This window comes from Mesoplodon mirus (assembly GCF_964341445.2).
Source record: "Mesoplodon mirus genome assembly, chromosome: 4".
NCBI lineage: Eukaryota > Metazoa > Chordata > Mammalia > Artiodactyla > Ziphiidae > Mesoplodon > Mesoplodon mirus.
The window spans coordinates 187,526,005-187,551,417 of record NC_138979.1 but is presented as its reverse complement, the minus strand read 5'-3'; the positions used below and the strand labels follow the sequence as shown (position 1 = coordinate 187,551,417).

The window sequence follows — 25,413 nt, the reverse complement described above, 5'->3', positions numbered from 1 at the left end:
ACAGCTGAAGGTGGGCCCAGGAGCTGCCCTGGCCTGCGGACCCTAAGGACCGTCCACAGTGACCTCCGCTCAGGCTGAACACTGCCAGTTCACACAGAGCGCTGAGGCTGAGCTAGAGAAGGCTCAGGAAGCTTCCACGACACGGGCAGCCATCCACAAAGAAACAGCTCACCGACCTTCGGATGCCGCAGCTCTCCTCTTTGTCTGCAAGTCTGCCAAGCCTAAAAACAAACGATCCAGAGTTTCAAAATAAAAAAATTTGGTTAGTGAATAGAGTAAGTCCAATTTCAACAAATTTTGACCACAGAACATTTACAAATTTAATTTTTCCAATCTACTTCATAGAATTGGACTCCCACCCTCATCTACTTCTCCCAACACAATTTTTTTTTTTTGTCTGTGCCGCGAGGCTTACAGTATCTCAGCTCCCCGACCAGGGATGGCACCTGCGCCCCCTGCAGTGGAAGCGTGCAGTCCTAACCACTGGACTGCCAGGGAAGTCCCCATCTCCCAACACACTTTGCTTACTAATGGACATCGGCAACCCTCACGGTGCTTCTGGTGGAGACGGCATGTGCTGACAAGCGGTGGCAGCCGCCTTCACAGCTCACGCTGGGAAAACTTACCCTGAACGCTTCAACAAGCGCAGCACAGTCACTCTTACTGTTGCCACAGAAATCCACTTTGCTCCTATAAACAGACGACAAACAGTGTCACTTGACACCATTAAAACACAGTGACTTTTTTTTTTTTTTTTTTTTTTTTTTTTTTTGTGGTACACGGGCCTCCCACTGTTGTGGCCTCTCCCGTCGCGGAGCACAGGCTCCGGACGCGCAGGTTCAGCGGCCATGGCTCAGGGGCCCAGCCGCTCCACGGCATGTGGGATCCTCCCAGACCGGGGCACGAACCCATGTCCCCTGCATCGGCAGGCGGGCTCTCAACCACTGAGCCACCAGGGAAGCCCCAGCACAGTGACTTTTAAAAATATGAAGTTAAATACCTATATCCATCAAGATGCTGCCTAAAAGGCATCACAAAAAAATTCTTCAAAGAAAGAGATGCCGCTAACAGGAGAAAAAACAAAGAGAAGATAAGACTGTTGGAGTAGTCTTACATTACCCTCCATTACCGCTTCTCGGCTCCCACACTCACCTATAATAAGACACTCATCTAGACATCCAAACACATGTCCGAGGACTATGAGTTTACCAAGTTGCTGATTAACAGGAAGGTGGGCTAAAACTCTTCCTAAGAAGGTCAATTCACCATCATGGGGGTTTTCATCTCCTCTCTGCCTACTCACCGCAAGTGCTCCAACCTTTATAAAATAAATTAGTGCAGTTAGCAAGCACTGATTTATTCACACTCTTTTCTTCCTTCAGGCAGGGAGTTTAAAACAGGAAACGACCGAATTTTGGTGAATAAGGTTCTAAAAGATACCTAAGTCAACTTATGAAAGATTGATACTAAAGTTTTTTAACTCGTTTTTTGATACTCAGAACACATTTTATTATTTTTTAATGCTGGGAGGTGACACCCCAGCTACGCCACAAAGGTCTACTTAAGTCCCAGATTTAACGAACATGGCATGCACAGCACCAAACCAAACCTCCAGCCACCACGTCGCGTGGTCACTCGGCCAAAACGTACAGACTGTGCCCAGAAAACGACATCCTCAACTGGACTAAATGTGTTTTACGGGCGCCCAAGCAGGTACCCAAGGTACCAGAGGCAGCCCCAGCTTTGAGGGCCCGAGGCAGGATGTCCACAGCCCCAAGAGGTGGAGGCGCCCAGGCCGGGGCGCTGGGCACTGCAAGCAGCGAGAGCGGAGCGTGGGTCGGAGGAGAGTCAGAGAATCACGGGAGCAGGGCAGGGCTACGGCAACAGGAAGAGGAGAGGCTGGCATGAGGGTGAAGGGCAGAAGTGGAGGGGCAGTGGGCAGGAGGCTCACAGAGCCAGGGCAGGAGAGCGGAGCTCTACGGCTGCCACCTCCCATCCGGCGCTCCTCAGCCCCGCCCACAAACAGCAATCCCCCCCGCCGGGGGCGGGGTGAGAGAGTAGGAGCTTCGGCTTCAGACCACTAACAAAGCTGGTCTGAACAACATATATAAAATCTGGAGTCAAAAATCAGTCACGACATGCTTTTCCAAGCAAATGCTGATTATTTACAACTGTCAAAATACCTTAAAGATATCCACAGTATGAAACTTCTAAAATTCACCCAAAAAATCTTAGCTTCTCCTAACACGAACAAGTATCAGATGGTCCCACCTCCTTTAGCAGAAGGATGGTGCGTTCAATGTCACTCAGGCTAGGTGGAGAAAGGGCTGTTGCCAGCAGAGCCCTCGGTTCACCCATATCAAGTAATTTCACTTTCAATATTGTGCTTCCTAATGGACAACGCTGAAAAGAACAAAACTGAAATTTAGAAACAGTAAAAATAAGTAAATCAATTAACCTATTCACATGACTAGTACTTTAGAGAGAGAAGGAGAGAAAAAGAAGAAAGGAAAACAGAGAAAGAGGGGTGGGAGAAGGAGAGAGAGAAACGGGAGATGAAGAGATGGGGGAAGAGAAGGAGAGGGAGAGAAAGAAGGGAAGATGGAAAAGGGAAAGGGTGAGAAAGAAAGGAGAGGAAGCGGGGAGAGAAAGGAGAGAGAGGCAGGAGAGGAAAGACAGAAGCCAGGTCCACAGCACGAACTATAAAAGCACACAGCAACAGCGTCTGTGGACAGTCCTCCTACAGGGCCAGAAACGTGACATGGGCGTGAAGTCCCTCACTGGTGCTTAGTGAATAGAAGCCAGTTCTGTGATTAAAGATGAGTTTGATCAGAAGTGATTTTTCTGGAATCAAAATCATACGACACTCAAAATTATATTAAACTATTTAGCAAAACTGTCTACAAAAAACAAACTATGTCATAAAGATGACCAAAGTTTATTACCAACATCTCAGGAATGACATGGTCGGGGATGGAGTTGTCCCAGAAATCCTTGTATATGAGTCTGTAACAGTATCCTTTAGATACTCGTCCAGCACGGCCTGCAAAGGAGAAACATTCAATCTCTGGCATTAATTACTTTAACACTAGCATAAAGATATATTTAAGAATAACCATTAAATATTAAGAAAAACTTCCGTTATCTTCTACCAAACCAGGTCAGTTTGGTAAAAACTTCAGAATAAGCGTTAGAAGTGATCTTCTATATACAGATTAAGTACTGACTCCTACTCAGTGATGTATAGTGGAAAATCCAATGCATATTTCTAAAGAGAACCACCTTGGCCCCAAAATACAATGGCAATCAAAACATTTTAAATACCACACATCTCCTGCAAATGCATAGTTCATACTGGTAAAAATACAGAGGTCACCAAACGAAAGTCATCAAGCTGGCGAGAGAAGCCCCAGTGAAATGGCTGGTTGCTACCCATCCCAACACCTCTGCAAAGGCGTCCTTCAAGACAATGGCTTCATATGAAATGAGTGACCACATGCAAACAGCTCAAAACCAGGCCTGGACCATGGAGACCATCCCATAAACGACTGTTCTCTTGTGATGGTATTGCCTGTGCAGTGGAAACTCCTTTATTCCCAAACATAATAAAATCTGAGAGAGAGGAGACAGGTGGGGAGGGGGGATCCTTCACCAATACTCAGCTTTTAAAACATGGGGCAGCCCAGGGAGGAGCTTTCCTTCCCCGCCTGTGGAGCCTGGACCCCTGTCCCCTTCTGCCCCCACCAGCTGTCCTGCCACAGGAGACGGAGGGCAGAGTCCAGACTGCTGCCTCCGCCACCGTCGACCCACCGTATCGTCAAATGACAGGACTGTCTAGATGGAAAATCCCAAGGTAATGACAAATCCAAAATCAACTCCTAGAACTAGTCGGTGAAATCAGCAAGTCACAGGGCACAATACCAACACACAAAAATCAATCACATGTCTATACACTAGAAACGAGCATGTGAAAACCGGAATTAAAAACGCCATCATTGGGCCTCCCTGGTGGCGCAGTGGTTGAGAGTCCGCCTGCCGATGCAGGGGATACGGGTTCGTGCCCCGGTCTGGGAGGATCCCATATGCCGCGGAGCGGCTGGGCCCGTGAGCCATGGCCGCTGGGCCTGCGCATCCGGAGCCTGTGCTCCGCAACGGGAGAGGCCACAACAGTGAGAGGCCCGCATATGGCAAAAAGAAAAAAAAAAAAAAAAAAAAAAAAAAAACGCCATCACAATCATTATACTCCCTCCAAATGAAAATGAATACTTAGGTGTAAATCTAGCAAAACATATACAGGGATCTGTAGGCTGAAAATAACACAATGCTGATTAAACAAATCAAAGACGACCTAAATAAAGGGAGACACAGTATGTTCAGGGATACGCAGCTTCATCACAGCAAATATATCAATTCTCCACAAACTGATGTACAGGTTAACACAATTCCTAGCAAAATCACAGGAGGCTTTTTTGTGTGTGAATATAGACAAGATTATTCTAAAGTCTATATGGAAAGGCAAAGTAGAACAGCTAAAACAATTCTGAAAATGAAGAATAAAGTGGGAGTAATCCATCTGTTTCATGATAAGTCTTACTATATAGAGATAAAGACAGTGTGGTATTGGTGGAGAGGAAAACACACAGATGATAGAACGTAATGAAGAATCAGAAATAGACCCAGACAAGTACACCCAAGCGATGTTTCACAAAGGTACAGAAGCCTTCAATGGGAGGAGAACAGTGGTGCAGGAACAATTGGGCATCCATAAGCAAACCTCACACCATCTACAAAAGTTAATTCAAATGGATCACAGATACAAATGCAAAACATATCTATGAAATGTCTAGAAGAAAACACAGGAGAAAAATCTTTGCAACCTAGGGCTAGGTGAAGAGTTTTACACATGACACCAGAGGCATGATCCATAAAATGAGAAACTGATAAGTTAGACCACACCAAAATTTAAAACTTTTTCTCTATGAAATATCCTGTTAAGAGGATTAAAAGACAAAATATAGACTGGGTGAAATATTTGGAAACCACCTATCTAATAAAGGACTATATCTAGTATATATAATATAAAGAACTCCCAAAACTCAACAATAAAAATACAAACAATCCAGTTAGAAAATGGGCCAAAGACTTGAACAGACATTTCACTGAAGAGATACAGAAGACAAATAAGCATAAGAAAAGATATTTAACCTCATTAGCATTAAGGAAATGCAAATTAGAATTGCAATGAGATATTATTATGTACCTTTTAGAATGGCTAACATAAAAAATAGTGGTACACCAAATGCTGGCAAGGACGTGAAAAAAACAGATCTCACACATTGCTGGTACAACTGTAAAATGGTACAGCCACCATGGAGATAGTTTGGGGCAGTTTCTTATAAAAGTAAACATATACTTACCATACCACCCAGTAATTGCACTGCTGGGCTTTTATCCCAGAGAAATGCAATTTTATGTCCGCACAAAACCTTGTACATCAATATTCACAGTGGCTTTATTTGTAATTGCCAAGAACTAGAAACAGCTCAAATGTCCCTCAACAGGTGAATGGTACTGTTGACCTTAAAAATAAAATAGTAATTGGGACTTCCCTGGTGGTCCAGTGGTTAAGACTCCAAACTCCCAATGCAGGGGGCCTGGGTTCGATCCCTGGTCAGGGAACTAGATCCTGAATGCCACAACTAAAAGATCCCAAGTGCCGCAACTAAAAGATGCTGAGTACTGCAACTAAGACCTGGCGCAGCCAAATAAATAAATATTCAAAATAAATAAAAACAGTAATTTTACCAGCAAAATGGGTTTATTCAGAAATAGCAGAGAATTGCAATTTGGGACAAGCAAGCTATGGCAAAAACCATAGGCAAGTCCCATATAAGGAAGAGGAACATTATTTTATAGAGAAAAAGGAGGAAGCTGGGAGGGGTTGTTTGGAACATAAGTCCACTGGAGAAAAGCGAGAGTTCAGGGTGGGGATGGTTTCTCATTGGCCGAGTTGCTGGGGCAGACGCTTTCCTGTGGGAGATGCAAGGCACAGTTTTTCCTGTTGGGGCCTATAACTGATGCTTCTTTCCTGTCGCTGGTTCTTGTTGGCATCTTCCTGTAATTGAGCTCCAGCGGTACTTCAGGTGGTACTGCACAAGAGCGCCCCCTTCTGACCTCCCCCTCCATTTTAGAGAGGCTTCCCTTTACTCATTTTCAAAATACAATGAAATATGATTCAGCAATAAAAAGGAAACTTTTGACACATGCAGCAACTTGGATGGAGCTTAAGGACGCTACAGTGAGTGAAGAAAGCCAGTCTTGAAAGGTTACATGCGGTACGATTCCACCTCAATACTGTCCTTGAAAGGCCGCAGCTACGGCTATGAAGAAGGGGTTCGAGGTCGGCACAGAGTGGCAGGGGACAGTGTGACTAGAGGTGCAGCACCAGGCAGCTCCTTCAAGGCAGCTGGAACAGTTCCGTGTCCTGACCGTGGCAGTGGCTACACACGGGATCAACTGGAGAGAAGCCTGCATGGTGTGAACCTGGGCAACTGACTAGGGTCCGCGGTCCAGCCCTGTGCTGACATCAGCTGCCTGGGCTGACGCTGCACCGAGGTAGGAGGTGTCACCAAGAACAAGCTGAGATGCTGGGGCTAGGGTTCAAGGGACTCTATGTACTATTTTTGCAACTTCCTGTATGGGAAAAATTTTCTAATCATAGAAATTTTGAACATACAAAAAGACAAAGGATACAATTCCAATATCTCAAGACTGACCCAAAGATAATCACTTTAAAGATTTTTGTATATCTATTGGGTTGGCTTTTTTCCATTACACCTTATGGCAAAAACCAAATGAAATTTTTGGCTAACAATATTTCTAGTCACTTCTTCTAAGCATAGTTTTATGTTCTGGGTTTTTTTTGGTGGGGGGGGTTTGAGATGATTATAACAATACATAAGGTTTTTCAAAGGTGATGAGAAGCTCTCTATGACCGTATTTCAGTGACTCCTTAATCATTCTTTTTTTAAAATTAATTAATTAATTAAATTTTTTTTTTGCTGTGTTGGGCCTTCATTGCTGCGCGTGGGCTTTAGTTGCGGTGAGCGGGGGCTACTCTTCCTTGCGGTGTGCAGGCTTCTCATTGCAGTGGCTTCTCTTGTTGCGGAATATGGGCTCTAGGCGTGCAGGCTTCAGTAGTTGTGGCTCACGGGCTCTAGAGCGCAGGCTCAGTAGTTGTGGCGCATGAGTTTAGTTGCTCCGCGGCCTGTGGGATCAGGGCTCGAACCCACGTCCCTTGCGCTGGCAGGCGGATTCTTAACCACTGCACCACCAGGTAAGTCCCTTAATCATTCTCTCTTAATCCCTCTCCAGGCAAGTCATTTCAAGAGAGGTAACACGACAACATGGTTAAAGTTGCGGGCTGTAGCCGTACGTCTGGGTCCTAGTCTCGGTCCCAGCACTTCCCAGGGTAACCCGAGCAGGCTACTCCTTCTGTGTGTCGGCTGCATCACTGAGAAGTCGGGGTGTTAACAGCACGCTACCTCACTGGGGGAATGAGGGGTAAATGTGTAAGTACACGGAAAACACTTAGACTCGTGCCTGGCCTGTGGCAAGCATTCAATAAATATGGCCTCTATTGTGGTTTTTTGGGGTTTTTTTCGGTTTTTTTTTTTTTTTTGCGGTATGCGAGCCTCTCACTGTTGTGGCCTCTCCCGTTGCGGAGCACAGGCTCCAGACGTGCAGGCCCAGCGGCCATGGCTCACGGGCCTAGCCGCTCCGCGGCATGTGGGATCTTCCCGGACCAGGGCACAAACCCGTGTCCCCTGCATCAGCAGGTGGACTCTCAACCACTGCGCCACCAGGGAAGCCCCTATTCTGTTTTTTGATGTGGTAGCTTTATGACCCAACCCAACAGGTATTCTTGGAGCAGCCCTTCAGCTGTCCTCCCTGAAGGCTCTCTCATAAAGCACAAGCTGCGTCTCAGTCCATGGCGAGAAGGCTGTGCCCTGGGGCCACTCCCCGCAGGCAACTGCACGGCCACTGTGGCCAAAGCCCCGCCCACCCCCACCCCCCCGACACCCTGGCCCCGACAAAGGACTCCACACCCTCATCTCCCCAGCAATACACCATGTGCACTCGCAGAAAAGGCTGACCCCTCCGTGGAGCCAGCTCAGCTCAGGAAAAAATCATCCCAGAAGGATCAAAACTTGGAGAGAAGTCGGAGAAAGGACTAGCAGCAATTAACAAGTGACCCGCACGGCTTCTGTAACTAGTCACTGTGAAAGGTGACAGGACGCTCATCCAGTATGTGCAAAGGCTCTTACCTACTTCAATGGACACGAGGAGGATCGTGGATTTGAACAGAGAGCCTGACAGTATGAAATGCTTTTGCTTAGAACTTAAAACCAGTTCCAATAAAGGAAATCTCTGAATAAGACTAAACGTACAAAAAGCAAAAAGTTCAAGAAGACACCCGAATGCGCCACCAACTCCTATTATTGTGCTGGAACACAAATGCCTTACCTTTTCTCTGATCACAACTGGTTTTAGAGGCCCAACTCAATCGCAGGCTCTGGTAATTCGTATCTTCATCACAAACCAGAGTTCTAGTCAAACAAAAATCTATAACTGTCATTTAAAAAAGGGAATGTAAATACCAGGCTAGCAAGAAATAATTGTGTAACAATCACAATGTATAGCGACAAGACAATTTATGAAACACACAGCCTTTAGAATTAGTGTACACACAGAAGCCTCTGGAAATGCACCGGCCATTCCCGACTGCCTAGGACGGGGAGGCTGGGGTCACATTCTTTCTTCTAAGTCCTGGGAGTCTGGGCAGAAAGAACATATGCCCCGTAAGAGCCCACACGTCATAATACAAGCCTACGCGGGCTGCAGCGACAGGCCGGCCTCACGGGGCTGCACAGAAGCACAGCTGAAGTGGGGGACTGCCAGGTCCCAATCCCATGTGTGCGCAGGCGGGGGGGACAGCCGCTCAGCATCTCTGTGCTGCAGTGTCCTCACCCGTAAAACCCAGGGACAGGAGCCCCTGCAGCTCTCCCCAGGACAGGCGCTCCCGGCCCCTGGGAGGGGAGCAGGCAGCTGGGGGGGCGGTGCTGGCTCCTGTGCCCGCCCGCCTGGGCCTTGGCCTGCTCCTCAGCGCTGCGTCCCTCCTCAGGAACCTCCTGCTCACTGACTGCGACACCACCACGACCAGCACCCCGCCTTGCTGGCTCCCCAGGGCTCTTGAACACTCCTCCCGCCACAGCGTTTGGGGATCTCCATTCCCATAAAGACCGTGCTGGCAGCGCCGAGGCCCTCGGTTTCGAGACCCCGTCTCCCACCTGTCTCAGCATGTCCTTCCCACCGCCCTACCTGACCCCCCAATCTCAATCGCAAGCATCTTTCCCTGGCACCACCACCCCCACCCCGTCCTGTAACCCTACCCCAGCAGTCCTTAAACCCTACAAACGGACCTGCCACCTGCGCACGTCAGGGCTGCTGCTAACTGTCCCCGCCCTGTCGCCTAATGACCTTCCTTCCCTCCTGACCGAGCCACGGGCTCCCAGCCCCCACTGTGACCGCTCCACACATCTGCCTTGACCCCTGGCCTCCCATCACCCTGCTCTGCTCAGCTGACTCGACCCCAGGCCTGCTGATCACAGCTCTCCAGCTACACTGCGCAGCCCAAGTGGCGGGAGAGGGAAGAAGAGAAACAAAACGGGCTGCAGGCTGACGGCGCCCTTTAAGCTCCCGGTCGCCAGCGGCCCTCGGGACTCAGGCTGCCCCGTCCATCCAGCCTCCTCACACCTCCGGCACTTCCTGTCCTGCTCGCTTTCAGCTGAGGCCCGGCCTCCGGCTCACGGGGAACGCAGAGGCCCTCAGAGGACCCTGCGCCCCCTCGGCAGCACCCCGCCGCCCACATCGGCCTCCTCCCCAGGATGGGGGCCAAGCCGCCCACCAGGTGCCTCGCCCCTCCCCCACGCCGGCTCCCACGCGTCCTCTGCGCCTCTGGGCCCCGCGCCGCCTGGCACACACGTTCTCCTGGGCCCGCCAGCGCTCCGGCCGCTGCCCCGGCTCTCCGCCCGCCCGCCCGCCCGTCACAGAAACTGCCTCAGGAGCGCCGTCTGGCTTCACGACAACCAATGCGTCGGCGCCGACCCTCCGCGACCCCTCCAAGCCGGCCGCGCCTCCACGGGCTCCCCGCCTTGAACCGCCCGCTCGTGCTCCCTGGGCGGCGCGGAGCCCTGGCCCCAGACCTCCTCCAGGCCGCCCCCGGGACATCCGCCGGCGTCTCAACAACCCCGGCCAGTCTCCGCCGACTCCCGGGGGTGGGGCGCACGGCGGGGAGTCACCACGAGCCGCGAAAGCGCTGCACCTGACCCCTCAGCAAGTCAAATTCCCGCAGGCTCCGCAAGGAACGGCCGTCGCCGCCTCTGCCCCGCCCCGGGCTCCCCTCCTAAGGCGCCCGACTCCCTCCCGCCCTCTCCTCGGCCTCGTCTCCGTCTCCCCCCCACCACGCCCCCCACAGGCTGTCGAGCGGACCTGACGCGCCGTCGTTCCTCCCTCACAAGTCGCTGACGTCCCCGGCTCCCTCGGGAAAAGCTGGAGTCTCCGATGCCCTGGCGGCCTCCGCTGGTGCCCTGGTGCCCGGGACCCCCCTGACCTCGCCCCGTCCAGCTCGCCCGGCCTCCCGGCTGTCCCGCGCTCTTCCTTCAGGGACTTGGCGCCTCCCGTCCCTTCTACAGAAACGCCCTTCCCGCAGATGCCCCCCACTGGCCGCTGCCCCCTCCTCCACCTCTTCCTCTGGACATGCCGCAGTCTACCTGGTGGCACGTGGGTGGTTGTCTAACTGATGGCCTGCGTGTCAACACCCGCCCCCCCATGTGTCAGGAGAAGGGAGCCTCGCCTGTTTGTGCACTGTCCCCGCAGCACCTGGACGGCCGCTGGCACAGACGGAGCGCTGCCGTGGCGCCGGCTGACCTGTCCCAGCCACACTGGCCACCTTGCTGCTCCTCGCAGCTGCTCCCCACGCTGTCCCGCCTCTTCCCACGCTCACTCCTCACCCAAGTCACGCCTTCCTCAGCTGTCACGTCCTCACAGAGGTGTTCCCACATCGCCCCGTCTAAAAGGTCATTTACCCAATTAACTGTAACCCCTTTCTCTGACTTATTTCCCTACATAACATCTACCTCGACCTGAAATTGCACCTATTGTTTCCCCTGCTAACTGCCTGGCTCTCCCCGCGAAGACAACACGCCTCCCTCGCCCCGTAGGCCTACCTGCCTGCCACCGGGAACGGCGCCCGGAAAGCGTTAGGCTCCCGAACGTGAATTAACGCAACCTCCCAACGTCATCAAGGACACACACGTGGGAGACCAGACTATGAGCGGCCTCACCCCGAGCTGACGTGGTGTCTTTCTCAACGACCTGCAGCAACGGGGCGGACTCGGGCCCCTCCCTCCAGTCACTGTGTCCAGCGGGGGCAGCCCCAAAGCTCTCCTTCTGCCCACGGCGCCCCGAGGACGCCCCCGATCGCTTCCTGTGTGTGTGAGTAGCCGCGCCGCAGAGGGTGCCCGGCTGAACGGACACGTGAGCTCAGAGGAGGGCGGGGGAGAGAGAAGTCCAGGAGGAACTTCGGAACCCACTCTCCTACATTCTCTCCTCCAGAACAGGGCAAGAGACAGGGAAGAGACGGGGAAGAACAACTCCTGAGGGACACACAGGCTACAAATACTATGGTTTACGTTGTGAGGAAAACAGCAGGATCTCACCGTATTTGACGTCTGGAACCGTGACAGAACTCTCCGCAATGTTGGTGGACAGAATGATCTATCAAACATCAAAAGAAGAATCTGACATGCTCACTATATACAGGAAATCATTAGGTACTGGGCTCAAATGCTGAAATTAGCCATCTTTTCTATTTTATACAGAAGTCACAGTTAGTCAAGGGTCCTGGGGGCGGGGGACGAGGAGGAGGAGTCAGTACAGTGTGGGCTCAGCAGCCAAACCTGCTCTGAACCCCAGCGTAGGACCCTGGACTACTTAACCTCAGTTTTCTCATCTATAAAATGGAGATAACAATAATATCTTCCCTATTACTTGAGTTAATAAACGTGAAATGCTTAGAACTGCTCCAGGCGTGAACCAAGTGCTCAATAAATATTGGCTATTACCTGTAGTACCAGCATCCGATCACTGGACACCTACTTCGTGTCAGGCACTGCAGCACCTACCACAATGTAAGGACCGACGTATATTATTATGACTCTAACCTTCCCAACAGCTCTGCAAGGTAAATACCATCGACTCTACTTTCCAACAGTAAAATTAAGTCAGAGAAGTGACGTGCTCAGAGGACACGCCTACAGGGGACAGAGACCCGTGTCACCTGTCCAACTCCCCGTGCATGCTCTTAACCCCTACACCTCAAGGTTAAGATACAGCCTTTTCCTGGTGGAATCATTCCAGGGGTCCCGTGGAAGCCCCTGATGTACAGAAAACCAGGCCCACGCAACACAGAAGGTTCATAAAAGCAGCAGGCAAGAAACAGGGCAAAGACAGCTCTCCCTGACCTCAGATATGATAGCTTCAGGGGGTCTTGGAATTACCCAGGGGCACAGAGCACAACCAGGCTAAAGTTCCCAGGAAGGCCTGCAGTACGTAAGAGCCCTGAGTTGCCATGCAAGGTTTAGGCGGCCCCTAGAGATGCAGAACCTTCTCACTGGAATCAAGGGGGCTGGGCTGCATGTCTGGGGTCCCTGATGATCTCAAGCAGCACTAGAAGGGTTGTGATAAGACAATCCCATCATTCACACATAAAAAAGAAAATTAAAGAAATACTCTTAAACCAGGACTAAGAATGTGGGTTCTAACCAAAATCCCCAGAGCAGTGCCAGGGACAAGAGAACAGTCCCACAGTTTGAGAACTGCTGGGGGTAAGAGGCACTGAAATCCACTAGAAACAATGTCCTGAGGCTGAGGAAATAAAAAACCTTAGCAAACTGATTTATAAAATAAAGACAAAATGAAATAACATACTTGGCTCATCAGGCAAGTGCTTGTTTAAGTGACTAACCACCAGCTACAGAACATATCACACAAACAGCTGGAATGTCAGCACTTCTCATTAGCAGAGTCTCTAAGGAAAATGTACCTAAGTGCTCAGAACTGGTCTCCCAGCTGTCCTACCTTTCTGTATCCAGGCACTGGACTTGAAAACACGTTATTCTGTTCTTCCAAACTCACACTTGAATGGAGTGGATAGACCAGTAACCTAAGAAAGAAGTAAATGAAATAAAATATCCATAAAGAGTAGATATATATGAAAATGAATAACTACTCATTGAGATCATTAAAATTATTTAAGGTAGAAACAATACAATGCTTTACAAGTAAAAATACAACAGTATCATTTTAAACACACCTTTTATGAACCATGTTTGTGAGAAGTTCGTGCATATAGTTTATTTCACCCAGACCTAGGGAAGAAAAAAAGTGGAGGGGGAAAAAAAGATTTGTATTTATTTCTAAAAAACAACCTTTAACTTAAGACGACACCTTTTATAAATACGGCTTCGACCAATTCATTTTACCTGACTTGTATCCTCTTCACCTAAATATATCAGAATTACAAGTGAAAAATGCCTAATGACACTGACTACCAGTAACTCAAAAATATGAGAAAAACCATATTCTTTCTATGTTTTCCTTTCCACAGTAATGACTGCCTGTGAGTGCTGGCCATATGAGATGAGTAATTTCACATTCCTCTCTTCCCCCCACTGCTTTTCCAAATGTCCTACTTTGATTATGCAAAATTTTACAACCAAAAAATAATATTTAAAAAGTCTTGGTCACAGAGATGTTTTAAACTTTTTTCATAAGGTTCATATTTGTAAATAAAGCATGACTGCAGATATAATTAGTTAAGATGAGGTCACAGTGGAGAAAAATAGGCCTTTATTCCAAAAGGACTGGTGTCCTCGTAAGAAGACACCCGCACAGAAAACGCCATGTAACAATCAAGGCAGAGATAGAAGTACTGCAGCCACAAGCCCAGGAGGGCCAAAGACTGACAGCCAAGAGAAGCTGGGAAGAGTCAAGGAAGGATTCTGCCCAGAGCCTCAGAGGGAGCAGGGTCCCGCTGACACCTTGATTTTGAACTTCTAGTCTCCAGCAGAGTGAAAAAATAAATTTCTCTTGTTCTAAGCCTTCCGGTTTATAGCACTTTGTTACAGCAGCCCTAAAAAAACTAACACAGAACCATTCCCAAAAGATCAATTAATGAAATAAATGTATTGTCAAATGAACTCACATAAACACATAAAAGAAAAACAACAAACTAAACTGTGAAATATCATTTATACATATTTTATTCAGGCAATGTTTAGCAGTTAGAAAGCATTTATTTCACATCAGGTGTTCTTAAGACAGTACTGCCCTGACTCTACTTTGGTCATTTCTTCCCTGATACAATATTATGCACACAGAAATCACTGACAAATATTTATTGGGACAAATGCAACTCCATACCACTGCCAGCTAATACTTGTTTTCTGGATATAAAACTAATCCGTATCAACCTAAGCAAAACATGATCAAAGTTTTAAACTCTCATGTTGCATTCCAAAGTAAAATGTTACTCTTATTCATGCTTTTTGTTCTCCACCACAATTAGCACAAATACTCATATGTTCTACATATTACCTTCCAACAACAAAAAATACATGAATTATTGTCATAAGGTTTCATCAAGCTAAACCACTTGATCAAAAAATCAAAATCATCATTTTGAAAAAGTACAATTTAACAAAAATTAATCTTTAAGTATCTTAAGAGATTATTTTGTCAAATACTGAAGAAAAAGGAACTCAAGGGCTACCTTGATGATTTTCATGGTATTACAATAATGATATTATTATTAAGTAAACTTTAAATACAGATTGATGACAATTACTTCACATTTATAACCATATATATGAAATAGCAAATTTAACATAGCCAATTTTTTCTGAAGGGGGCCAGACTGCCCTCAAAAAGTTAAACTGTTCATTATCTACGTTTTTAGCAACACAAAAGTTATAGTAAGAAGTCAAACCGAAAATCACAATTATTCGCATTCCCAGAGTCTAAAAAGAATAAACCCGCACAACAAATATCATTTTTCACAATATGTGCGAGACACAAACTAGTCTCCATCCAGCGCAGATTCTAGATCACGAAAGAATGACACTCACCTGGCAAAAACACCAACACACTGCTCCGCTCTGACACAAATGGGGTGACCGACCAGGTCTTGGTCCTGTTAAAATGTGAAGTGCACAAATATTAATCAAGGCTAAGTAGCCATTGTTTTTCCAGAATCCTCATATTATGGCTCCTGACCCTAAAAGGTTCTTACGTCTAGATCATCGAGTATAATATTCCTTCTTTTACATAAGAAAACACAGAGGACCCAGGACGTGAGACACTGTCCAAAGCCCCAGGATCACCCAAGGGACCCCAAGCCTCTTGACTACTTTCTCCCATAAAAACTCACTATCTAGAAAAGTCTTCTTTGAAATTCAGTTACTGTAATCCAGAACCTCAAAATACAAAACATTTAGAAAAACTACTACAAACAAAACTTAAACTCTAAGGAATCCAAACTATCATTAGAAAGCACTTTTATAGACCAAGATCTCAAACTGTCCTCTCGCCTCCCTGCTGCTATCAACATATTTATGTTGTGTGAAGTCAGAACTTTTGTTCCTCCACAAACCCTTGAGCCCCTCCCCTGTGCCAGGCCCTCCTCCATGCAGGCAGGCACAGCAGAAAGACAGACAAGGTCCCCACTCTTTGGAGCTTACATTCTAGCTAGAGAGACAGACAAGAAACAAGGAAATCAGCCCCTTCAGTTCAGCAGTAAGACCGTGACAAGAACAAACAGGGGACAAAGAGCCACAGAGCTGCACCCCCTCCTCTTTCTTTGCAGTTACTGTTCCCAGGCACAGCATGGATTGTTGTTTCTTGACTGTTCCAAGAAAAAAATAAAGATTAGAGTGGAAATCAATGAAATAGAAAAAGAAAAACAACAGAAAAACAAAAACCTAGCTCTTTGAAAAGATCAACAAATTGACAAATCTACCTAGTTTGACCAAAAGAAAAAGAGAGAGTCCATATACTACAATCAGAAATGAAAGAGAAGACATTGCTACTAGTCCTAAAAAGACACAAACTACTGAAACTGACCCAAGAAAAAAACAGACAATCTGAATAGATCTATAACAAACAAGATTGAATTAGTAATTTTAAAACTACCCATAAAGAAAGCCCAGACCCCAATGGCTTCACAGCTGAATTCCAAAAAACAGTCAAAGAAGTAATACCAATTCTTCACAAACTCTTCCAAAAAACAGAACATTTCCCAACTCATTTTATGAGGCCAGTATTACCCTGATACCAAAACCAGACAGACATAAGAAAACTACAGACCAATACCTTAAGAATATGAATGTAAAAATCCTCAACAAAATACTAAGTTAAACCAAATCCAGCAACATATAGAAAGAAGTATACACCATGACCAAGTGTATCTGAGGGATGCAAAGTTGATTTAACATCTAAAAAATCAATAAAGACAAAAATCACATAATTATCTCAATAGACAAAAATCATCTAACAAAATCTAACACGCTTTCATTTAAAAAACACTCAGCAGGACTTCCCTGGTGGCACACTGGTTAAGAATCCGCCTGCCAATGCAGGGGACACGGGTTTGAGCCCTGGTCCAGGAAGACCCCACATGCTGCGGAGGAACTAAGCCCGTGCTCCACAGCTACTGAGCCTGCACTCTAGAGCCCGCGAGCCACAACTACTGAAGCCTGTGGGCCCAGAGCCCATGCTCCACAACAAGAAAAGCTAACACAGTGAGAAGCCCGCGCACTGCAACGAAGAATAGCCCCCACTCGCTGCAACTAGAGAAAGCCCATGCACAGCAACAAAGACCCAATGCAGCCAAAATAAATAAATAAATAAATAAAGTAATTAATTAATTTAAAAAAAGAACACTCAACAAACTAGAAATAGAAGTGAACTTTCTCAACCTGATGAAGGTCATCTACAAAAAGCCCTCAGCAAACATGATAACCTAACAGTGAAAGATGGATGTTTTCCCCCTATGATCAGTAATAAGACAAGGGCATCCACATTGGACACTTCTTTTCAACAATGTACTGGAGGTTCTAGCCAGGGCAGTTAGGCAAGAAAAAGAAATACAAGGCATCCAGATTGGAAAAGAAGAAATAAAACTATCTTTATTCAATAGATGACATGATCTTACATACAGAAACCCTAAGGAATCCTCCTAGAACTAATAAATGAGTTCAACAAAGTTGCAGAATATAAGATCAATAAACAAAAATCAATTGTTGGGGACCTTCAAGATGGCAGAGGAGTAAGACATGCAGATCACCTTCCTTCCACATCAAAAATATATCTACACGTGGAACAACTCCTACAGAACACCTACTGAACCCTGGCAGAAGACCCCAGACTTCCCAAAAGGCAAGAAACTCCCCATGTACCTGGGTAGGGCAAAAGAAAAAACAGAGACAGAAGAAAGAAGAGGGCCGGGACCTGCACCTCTAGGAGGGAGCCGTGAAGGAGGAAAAGTTTCCACACACTAGGAAGACGCTTCACTGGCGGAGCCGGGGCGTGGCAGGGGGAAGCTTCGGAGCCACGGAGGAGAGCGCAGCAACAGGGTGCAGAGGGCAAAGCGGAGAGGTCCCTGCACAGAGGATCCGTGCCAACCAGCACTCAGCAGCCCGAGAGGCTTGTCTGCTCACCCGCCCAGGGGCCGGTGGGGGCTGGGAGATGAGGCTCAAGCTTCGGAGGTCAGATCCCAGGGAGAGGACTGGGGTTGGCTGCATGAAGACAGCCTGAGAGGGCTAGTGCATCACAGCTAGCCAGGAGGGAGTCTGCGAAAAAGTCTGGACCTGCCTAAGAGGCAAGAGACCACTGTTTCGGGGTGCGCAAGAGAGGGGATTCCTTCCCTGTCTACCCACAGAAGGCAGGGCACTGCCTAAGCAAGCTCCAGAGATAGGTGTGAGCCGCGGCTACCAGCTCGGACCCCAGAAACAGGCATGAAACGCTAACGCTGCTGCTGCCGCCACCCAAAAACCTGTGTAAAAGCGCAGGTCACTATCCACCCCCCAGCCCCCACCCCCCGGGAGTCTATGCAGCCCGTCACTGCCAGGGTCCCGTGATCCAGGGACAACTTCCCCGGGAGAACACACGGCGCGCCTCAGGCTGTTGCAACATCACAGCGGCCTCTGCCACTGCAGGCTCGCCCCACATTACAATTATGAGTACCTTACCCCTCACTTCCCCCTGGCCTGAGTGAGCAATAGTCCCCTAATCAGCCGCTGCTTTAACCACCTCCTGTCTGGGTGGGAACAGATGCCTGAGGGCGACCTACACGCAGAGGCGGGGCCAAATCCAAAGCTGAGCCCCGGGAGCCGTGCGAACAAAGAAGAGAACGGGGAATCTCTCCCAGCAGCCTCAGGAGCAGTGGATTAAATCTCCACAATCAACTTGATGTACCCTGCATCTGTGGAATACCTGAATAGACAACGAATCGTCCCAAAACTGAGAGAGTGGACTTGGGAGAAACTGTAGACTTGGGGTTTGCTGTCTGTGACTGATTTGTTTCTGATTTTTATGTTGATCTTAGTTTAGTTTTTAGCACTTGTTATCATTGGTGGGTTTGTTTACTGGTTTGGTTGCTCTCTTTTTTCTTTTTTTAATTATTATTTTTTTATTTTAATAATTTAAAAATTTTTTTTCTTTCCTTTTTTCTCCCTTTTCGTCTGAGCCATGTGGCTGACAGGGTCTTGGTACTCTGGCCTGATGTCAAGCCTGAGCCTCTGAGGTGGGAGAGCCGAGTTCAGGACACTGGTCCACCAGAGATCTCCCAGCCCCAGGTACTATCAATTGGTGAGGGCTCTCCCAGAGATCTCCATCTCAACACTAAGACCCAGCTCCACCCAATGGCCAGCAAGCTCCAGTACTGGACACCCCATGCCAAACAACTAGCAAGACAGGAATACAACCGCACCCATTAGCAGAGAGGCTGCCTAAAATCATACTAAGTTCACAGACCCACCCCCCAAAACACCACCGGATGCAGCCCTGCCCATGAGGAAGACAAGATCCAGCCCAACCCACCAGAACACAGGCACCAGTCCCCTCCACCAGGAAGCCTACACAAGCCACTGAAGCAACCTCACCCACTGGGGTCAGACACCAAAAACAATGGGAACTACGAACCTGCAGCCTGAGAAAAAGAGACCCCAAACACAGTAAGTTAAACAAAATGAGAAGACGGAGAACTATGCAGCAGATGAAGGAGCAAGGTAAAAACCCACCTGACCTAACAAATGAAGAGGAAATAGACAGTCCACCTGAAAAAGAATTCAGAGTAATGATAGTAAAGATGATCCAAAATCTTGAAAACAGGATGGAGAAAATACAAGAAACGTCTAGCAAGGACATAGAAGAACTAAAGAGCAAACAATGATGAACAACAAAGTAAGTGAAATTAAAAATTCTCTAGAAGGAATCAATAGCAGAATAACTGAGGCAGAAGAACGGGTAAGTGACCTGGAAGATAAAACAGTGGAAATAACTACTGCAGAGCAGAATAAAGAAAAAAGAATGAAAAGAACTGAGGACAGTCTCAGAGACCTCTGGGACAACATTAAATGCACCAACATTCAAGTTACAGGGGTCCCAGAAGAAGAAGACAAAAAGAAAGGGTCTATGAAAATGTTTGAAGAGATTATAGTTGAAAACTTCCCTAACATAGGAAAGGGAATAGTCAATCAAGTCCAGGAAGCACAGAGTCCCATACAGGATAAATCCAAGGAGAAACACACCAAGACACATATTAATCAAACTATCAAAAATTAAATACAAAGAAAAAATATTAAAAGCAGCAAGGGAAAAGCAACAAATAACATACAAGGGAATCCCCATAAAGTTAACAGCTGATCTTTCAGCAGAAACTCTGCAAGCCAGAAGGGACTGGCAGGACATATTTAAAGTGATGAAGGAGAAAAACCTACAACCAAGATTACTGTACACAGCAAGGATCTCATTCAGATTCGATGGAGAAATTAAAACCTTTACAGATAAGCAAAAGTTAAGAAAATTCAGCACCACCAAACCAGCTTTACAACAAATGCTAAAGGAACTTCTCTAGGCAGGAAACACAAGAGAAGGAAAAGACCTAAAACAACAAACCCAAAACAATTAAGAAAATGGTAATAGGAACATACATATCGATAATTATCTTAAATGTAAATGGATTAAATGCTCCAACCAAAAGACACAGACTGGCTGAATAGATACAAAAACAAGACCCGTATATAGGCTGTCTACAAGAGACCCACTTCAGACCCAGGGACACATACAGACTGAAAGTGAGGGGGTGGAAAAAGATATTCCATGCAAATGGAAATCAAAAGAAAGCTGGAGTAGCATCGTGTCAGACAAAATAGACTTCAAAATAAAGACTATTACAAGAGACAAAGAAGGACACTACATAATGATCAATGGATCAATCCAAGAAGATATAACAATTGTAAATATTTATGCACCCAACATAGGAGCATCTCAAAACATAAGGCAAATGCTAAGAGCCATAAAAGGGGAAATCAACAGTAACACTGTAACAGTATGGGACTTTAACACCCCTCTTTCACCAATGGACAGATCATCCAAAATGAAAATGAATAAGGAAACACAAGCTTTAAATGACACATTAGACAAGATGGACTTAATTGATATTTATAGGACATTCCATCCCAAAACAACAGAATACACTTTCTTCTCAAGTGCTCATCGAACATTCTCCAGGATAGATCATATCTTGGGTCACAAATCAAGCCTTGGTAAATTTAAGAAAATGGAAATCATATCAACTATCTTTTCCGACCACAATGCTATGAGACCAGATATCAATTACAGGAAAAAACTATAAAAAATACAAACACATGGAGGCTGAACAATACATTACTAAATTAGCAAGAGATCACTGAAGAAATCAAAGAGGAAATTTAAGAATACCTAGAAACAAATGACAATGAAACCACGACAACCCAAAACTCATGGGACGCAGCAAAAGCAGTTCTAAAAGGGAAGTTTACAGCAATACAATCCGACCTCAAGAATCAAGAAACATCTCAAATAAACAACCCAACCTTACACCTAAAGCAATTAGACAAACAAGAACAAAAAAACCCCAAAGTTAGCAGAAGGAAAGAAATCATAAAGATCAGCTCAGAAATAAATGAGAAAGAAATGAAGGAAACAATAGCAAAGATCAATAAAACTAAAAGCTGGTTCTTTGAGAAGATAAACAAAATTGATTAACCATTAGCCAGACTCATGAAGAAAAAAAAAGAGAACACTCAAATCAACAGAATTAGAAATGAAAAAGGAGAAGTGACACTGCAGAAATACAAAGGATCATGATGAGAGATTACTACAAGCATCTATATGCCAATAAAATGGACAACCTAGAAGAAATGGACAAATTCTTAGAAAAGCACAAACTTCTGAGACTGAACCAGGAAGAAATAGAAAATATAAACAGACCAATCACAAGCACTGAAATTGAAACTGTGATTAAAAATCTTCCAACAAACAAAAGCACAGGACCAGATGGCTTCACAGGTGAATTCTATCAAACATTTAGAGAAGAGCTAACACCCATCCTTCTCAAACTCTTCCAAAATATAGCAAAGGGAGGAACACTCCCAAACTCATTCTATGAGGCCACCATCATCCTGATACCAAAACCAAAGATGTCATTAAAAAAGGAAACTACAGGACAATATCACTGATGAACATAGATGCAAAACTCCTCAACAAAATACTAGCAAACAGAATCCAACAGCACATTAAAAGGATCATACACCATGATCAAGCAGTGTTTATCCCAGGAATGCAAGGATTCCTCAATATATGCAAATCCATCAATGTGATACACCATATTAACAAACTGAAGGAGAAAAACCATATGATAATCTCAACAGATGCAGAAAAAGCTTTTGATAAAATTCAACACCCATTTATGATAAAAACTCTCCAGAAACTAGGCATACAGGGAACCTACCTCAACATAATACAGGCCATATATGACAAACCCACAGCCAACATCGTTCTCAATGGTGAAAAACTGAAACCATTTCCTCTAAGATTAGAACAAGACAGGGTGGCCCACTCCCACCACTATTCTTCAAAACAGTTTTGGAAGTTGTAGCCATGGCAGTCACAGAAGAAAAAAGAAATAAAAGGAATCCAAATCAGAAAAGAAGAGGTAAAACTGTCACTGTTTGCAGATGACATGATACTATACATAGAGAATCCTAAAGATGCTACCAGAAAACTACTAGAGCTAATCAATGAATTTGGTAAAGTAGCAGGATACAAAATTAATGCACAGAAATCTCTGGCATTCCTATACACTAATGATGAAAAATCTGAAAGTGAAATCAAGAAAACACTCCCATTTACCACTGCAACAAAAAGAATAAAATATCTAGGAATAAACCTACCGAAGGAGACAAAAGACCTGTATGCAGAAAATTATAAGACACTGATGAAAGAAATTAAAGATGATACAAATAGATGGAGAGATATACCATGTTCTTGGATTGGAAGAATCAACATTGTGAAAATGACTCTACTACCCAAGGCAATCTACAGATTCAATGCAATCCCTATCAAACTACCACTGGCATTTTTCACAGAACTAGAACAAAAAATTTCACAATTTGTATGGAAACACAAAAGACCCCGAATAGCCAAAGCAATCTTGAGAACGAAAAATGGAGCTGGAGGAATCAGGCTCCCTGACTTCAGACTATACTACAAAGCTACAGTAATCAAGACAGTATGGTACTGGCACAAAAACAGAAAGACAGATCAATGGAACAGGATAGAAAGTCCAGAGATAAACCCACGCACATATGGTCACCTTGTCTTTGATAAAGGAGGCAGGAATGTACAGTGGAGAAAGGACAGCCTCTTCAATAAGTGGTGCTGGGAAAACTGGACAGGGACATGTAGAAGTATGAGATTAGATAACTCCCTAACACCATACACAAAAATAAGCTCAAAATGGATTAAAGACCTAAATGTAAGGCCAGAAACTATAAACTCTTAGAGGAAAACATAGGCAGAACACTCTATGACATAAATCACAGCAAGATCCTTTTTGACCCACCTCCTAGAGAAATGGAAATAAAAACAAAAATAAACAAATGGGACCTAATGAAACTTCAAAGCTTTTGCACAGCAAAGGAAACCATAAACAAGACCAAAAGACAACCCTCAGAATGGGAGAAAATATTTGCAAATGAAGCAACTGACAAAGGATTAATCTCCAAAATTTATAAGCAGCTCATGCAGCTCAATAAGAAAAAAAAACAACCCAATCCAAAAATGGTCAGAAGACCTAAATAGGCATTTCTCCAAAGAAGATATACAGATTGCCAACAAACACATGAAAGAATGCTCAACATCATTAATCATTAGAGAAATGCAAATCAAAACTACAATGAGGTATCACCTCACACCAGTCAGAATGGCCAGCATCAAAAAATCTAGAAACAATAAATGCTGGAGAGGGTGTGGAGAAAAGGGAAACCTCTTGCACTGCTGGTGGGAATGTGAATTGGTACAGCCACCATGGAGAACAGTATGGAGGTTCCTTAAAAAACTACAAATAGAACTACCATATGACCCAGCAATCCCACTACTGGGCATATACCCTGAGAAAACCGTAATTCAAAGAGTCATGTACCAAAATGTTCATTGCAGCTCTGTTTACAATAGCCCAGAAATGGAAACAACCTAAGTGTCCATCATCGGATGAATGGATAAAGAAGATGTGGCACATATATACAGTGGAATATTACTCAGCCACAAAAAGAAACGAAAGTGAGCTATTTGTAATGAGGTGGATAGACCTAGAGTCTGTCATACAGAGCGAAGTAAGTCAGAAAGAGAAAGACAAATACCATATGCTAACACATATATATGGAATTTAAGAAAAAAAATGTCATGAAGAACCTAGGGGTAAGACAGGAATAAAGACACAGACCTACTTGAGAATGGACTTGAGGATATGGGGAGGGGGAAGGGTAAGCTGTGACAAAGTGAGAGAGTGGCATGGACATATATACACTACCAAACGTAAGGTAGATAGATAGTGGGAAGCAGCTGCATAGCACAGGGAGATCAGTTCGGTGCTTTGTGACTGCCTGGAGGGGTGGATAGGGAGGGTGGGAGGGAGGGAGATGCAAGAGGGAAGAGATATGGGAACATATGTATATGTATAACTGATTCACTTTGTTATAAAGCAGAAACTAACACACCATTGTAAAGCAATTATACTCCAATAAAGATGTAAAAAAAAAAAAAGGAAGAAAAGCACTAAAAATGTAATCAAGCAGGACCCTATGGGGCCTTCCCAGGACAGAAACCACCCCTCCCATACACCATGTCCTCCACCTGCCTCTTATTTGTAGAAAAACTTTAGCCCCCTAGGCCTTCTGAGAGTTCCAAAGAGCAAATTTAATCAGAGAAGTGAGAAAATGCAGAAACAAAGGAAAACAGTCAAGCAAGACAAAATAATAATAGTTTAGCCATTAAACAAAGTCAAGGACCTTTATTTAGTTCCTCCTGAAGGGTGAGACATACTGCTCTGAGCCACGTCCTTTGAGCTGTTTTGCAGATACTGAAACCCCCACCAGGTGGAAGAAGTTAACTGCATGCTGCCCACAAGCACGGAGACCACAGACGAGTGGGAACCAGAAGGCTGAGGATGCTGACTCCCGACTAGCTCTCCACCAACCAATCAGAAGAGCGTCCACGAGCTGATCACGCTCCCCACAACCCCTTCCCCCACTCTGTCTTTAAAAACCTTTCCCTGAAAGCCTCTGGGGAGTTAGGCTCTTTTGAGCATTAGCCGCCTGGCCTCCTTGCTTGGCGCCTGCAATAAGCCCTGCACTTTCCTTCAGCGTAACCAGTGTCAGTAGGTTGGCTTTACTGCACGTGGGCAAGCGGACCCAAGTTTGGTTCAGTAGCAAACATATAAAAGAAAAGCTAAGAAAAGAACAATATTAAATTTGAGTTGAAATATCATTTCATGTATGACAGTTAAAAAAATTACCAAAAACAAAAAAACAAAAAATAGGCAGAAAGAGACATTTCCAAATAGACATTTTTCCAAAGAAGACATACAGATGGGCAACAGGCACATGAAAAAATGTTCAACATTGCTAATTATTAGAGAAATGCAAGTCAAAACTACAATGAGGTACCACCTCACACCGGTCAGAATGGCAATCA

At 45.6% G+C, this 25,413-nt stretch overlaps 1 protein-coding gene across 1 annotated transcript in view; it reads right to left on the bottom strand.

Annotated features, from left to right (window-relative positions):
• The window catches only part of TDRD9 (tudor domain containing 9), a gene marked incomplete at its 5' end in the record, with an annotated part of 109,976 nt that overhangs the window by 35,395 nt on the left and 49,168 nt on the right, over positions 1-25,413 (bottom strand). The window contains 11 exons of the mRNA XM_082619783.1: positions 177-221; positions 627-690; positions 1,001-1,064; positions 1,153-1,318; positions 2,272-2,403; positions 2,946-3,043; positions 8,527-8,631; positions 11,781-11,838; positions 13,201-13,285; positions 13,436-13,490; positions 15,249-15,313. Coding sequence (XP_082475909.1) covers positions 177-221; positions 627-690; positions 1,001-1,064; positions 1,153-1,318; positions 2,272-2,403; positions 2,946-3,043; positions 8,527-8,631; positions 11,781-11,838; positions 13,201-13,285; positions 13,436-13,490; positions 15,249-15,313 — 937 coding nt within the window. The remainder of the gene's footprint in view (positions 1-176; positions 222-626; positions 691-1,000; positions 1,065-1,152; positions 1,319-2,271; positions 2,404-2,945; positions 3,044-8,526; positions 8,632-11,780; positions 11,839-13,200; positions 13,286-13,435; positions 13,491-15,248; positions 15,314-25,413) is intronic.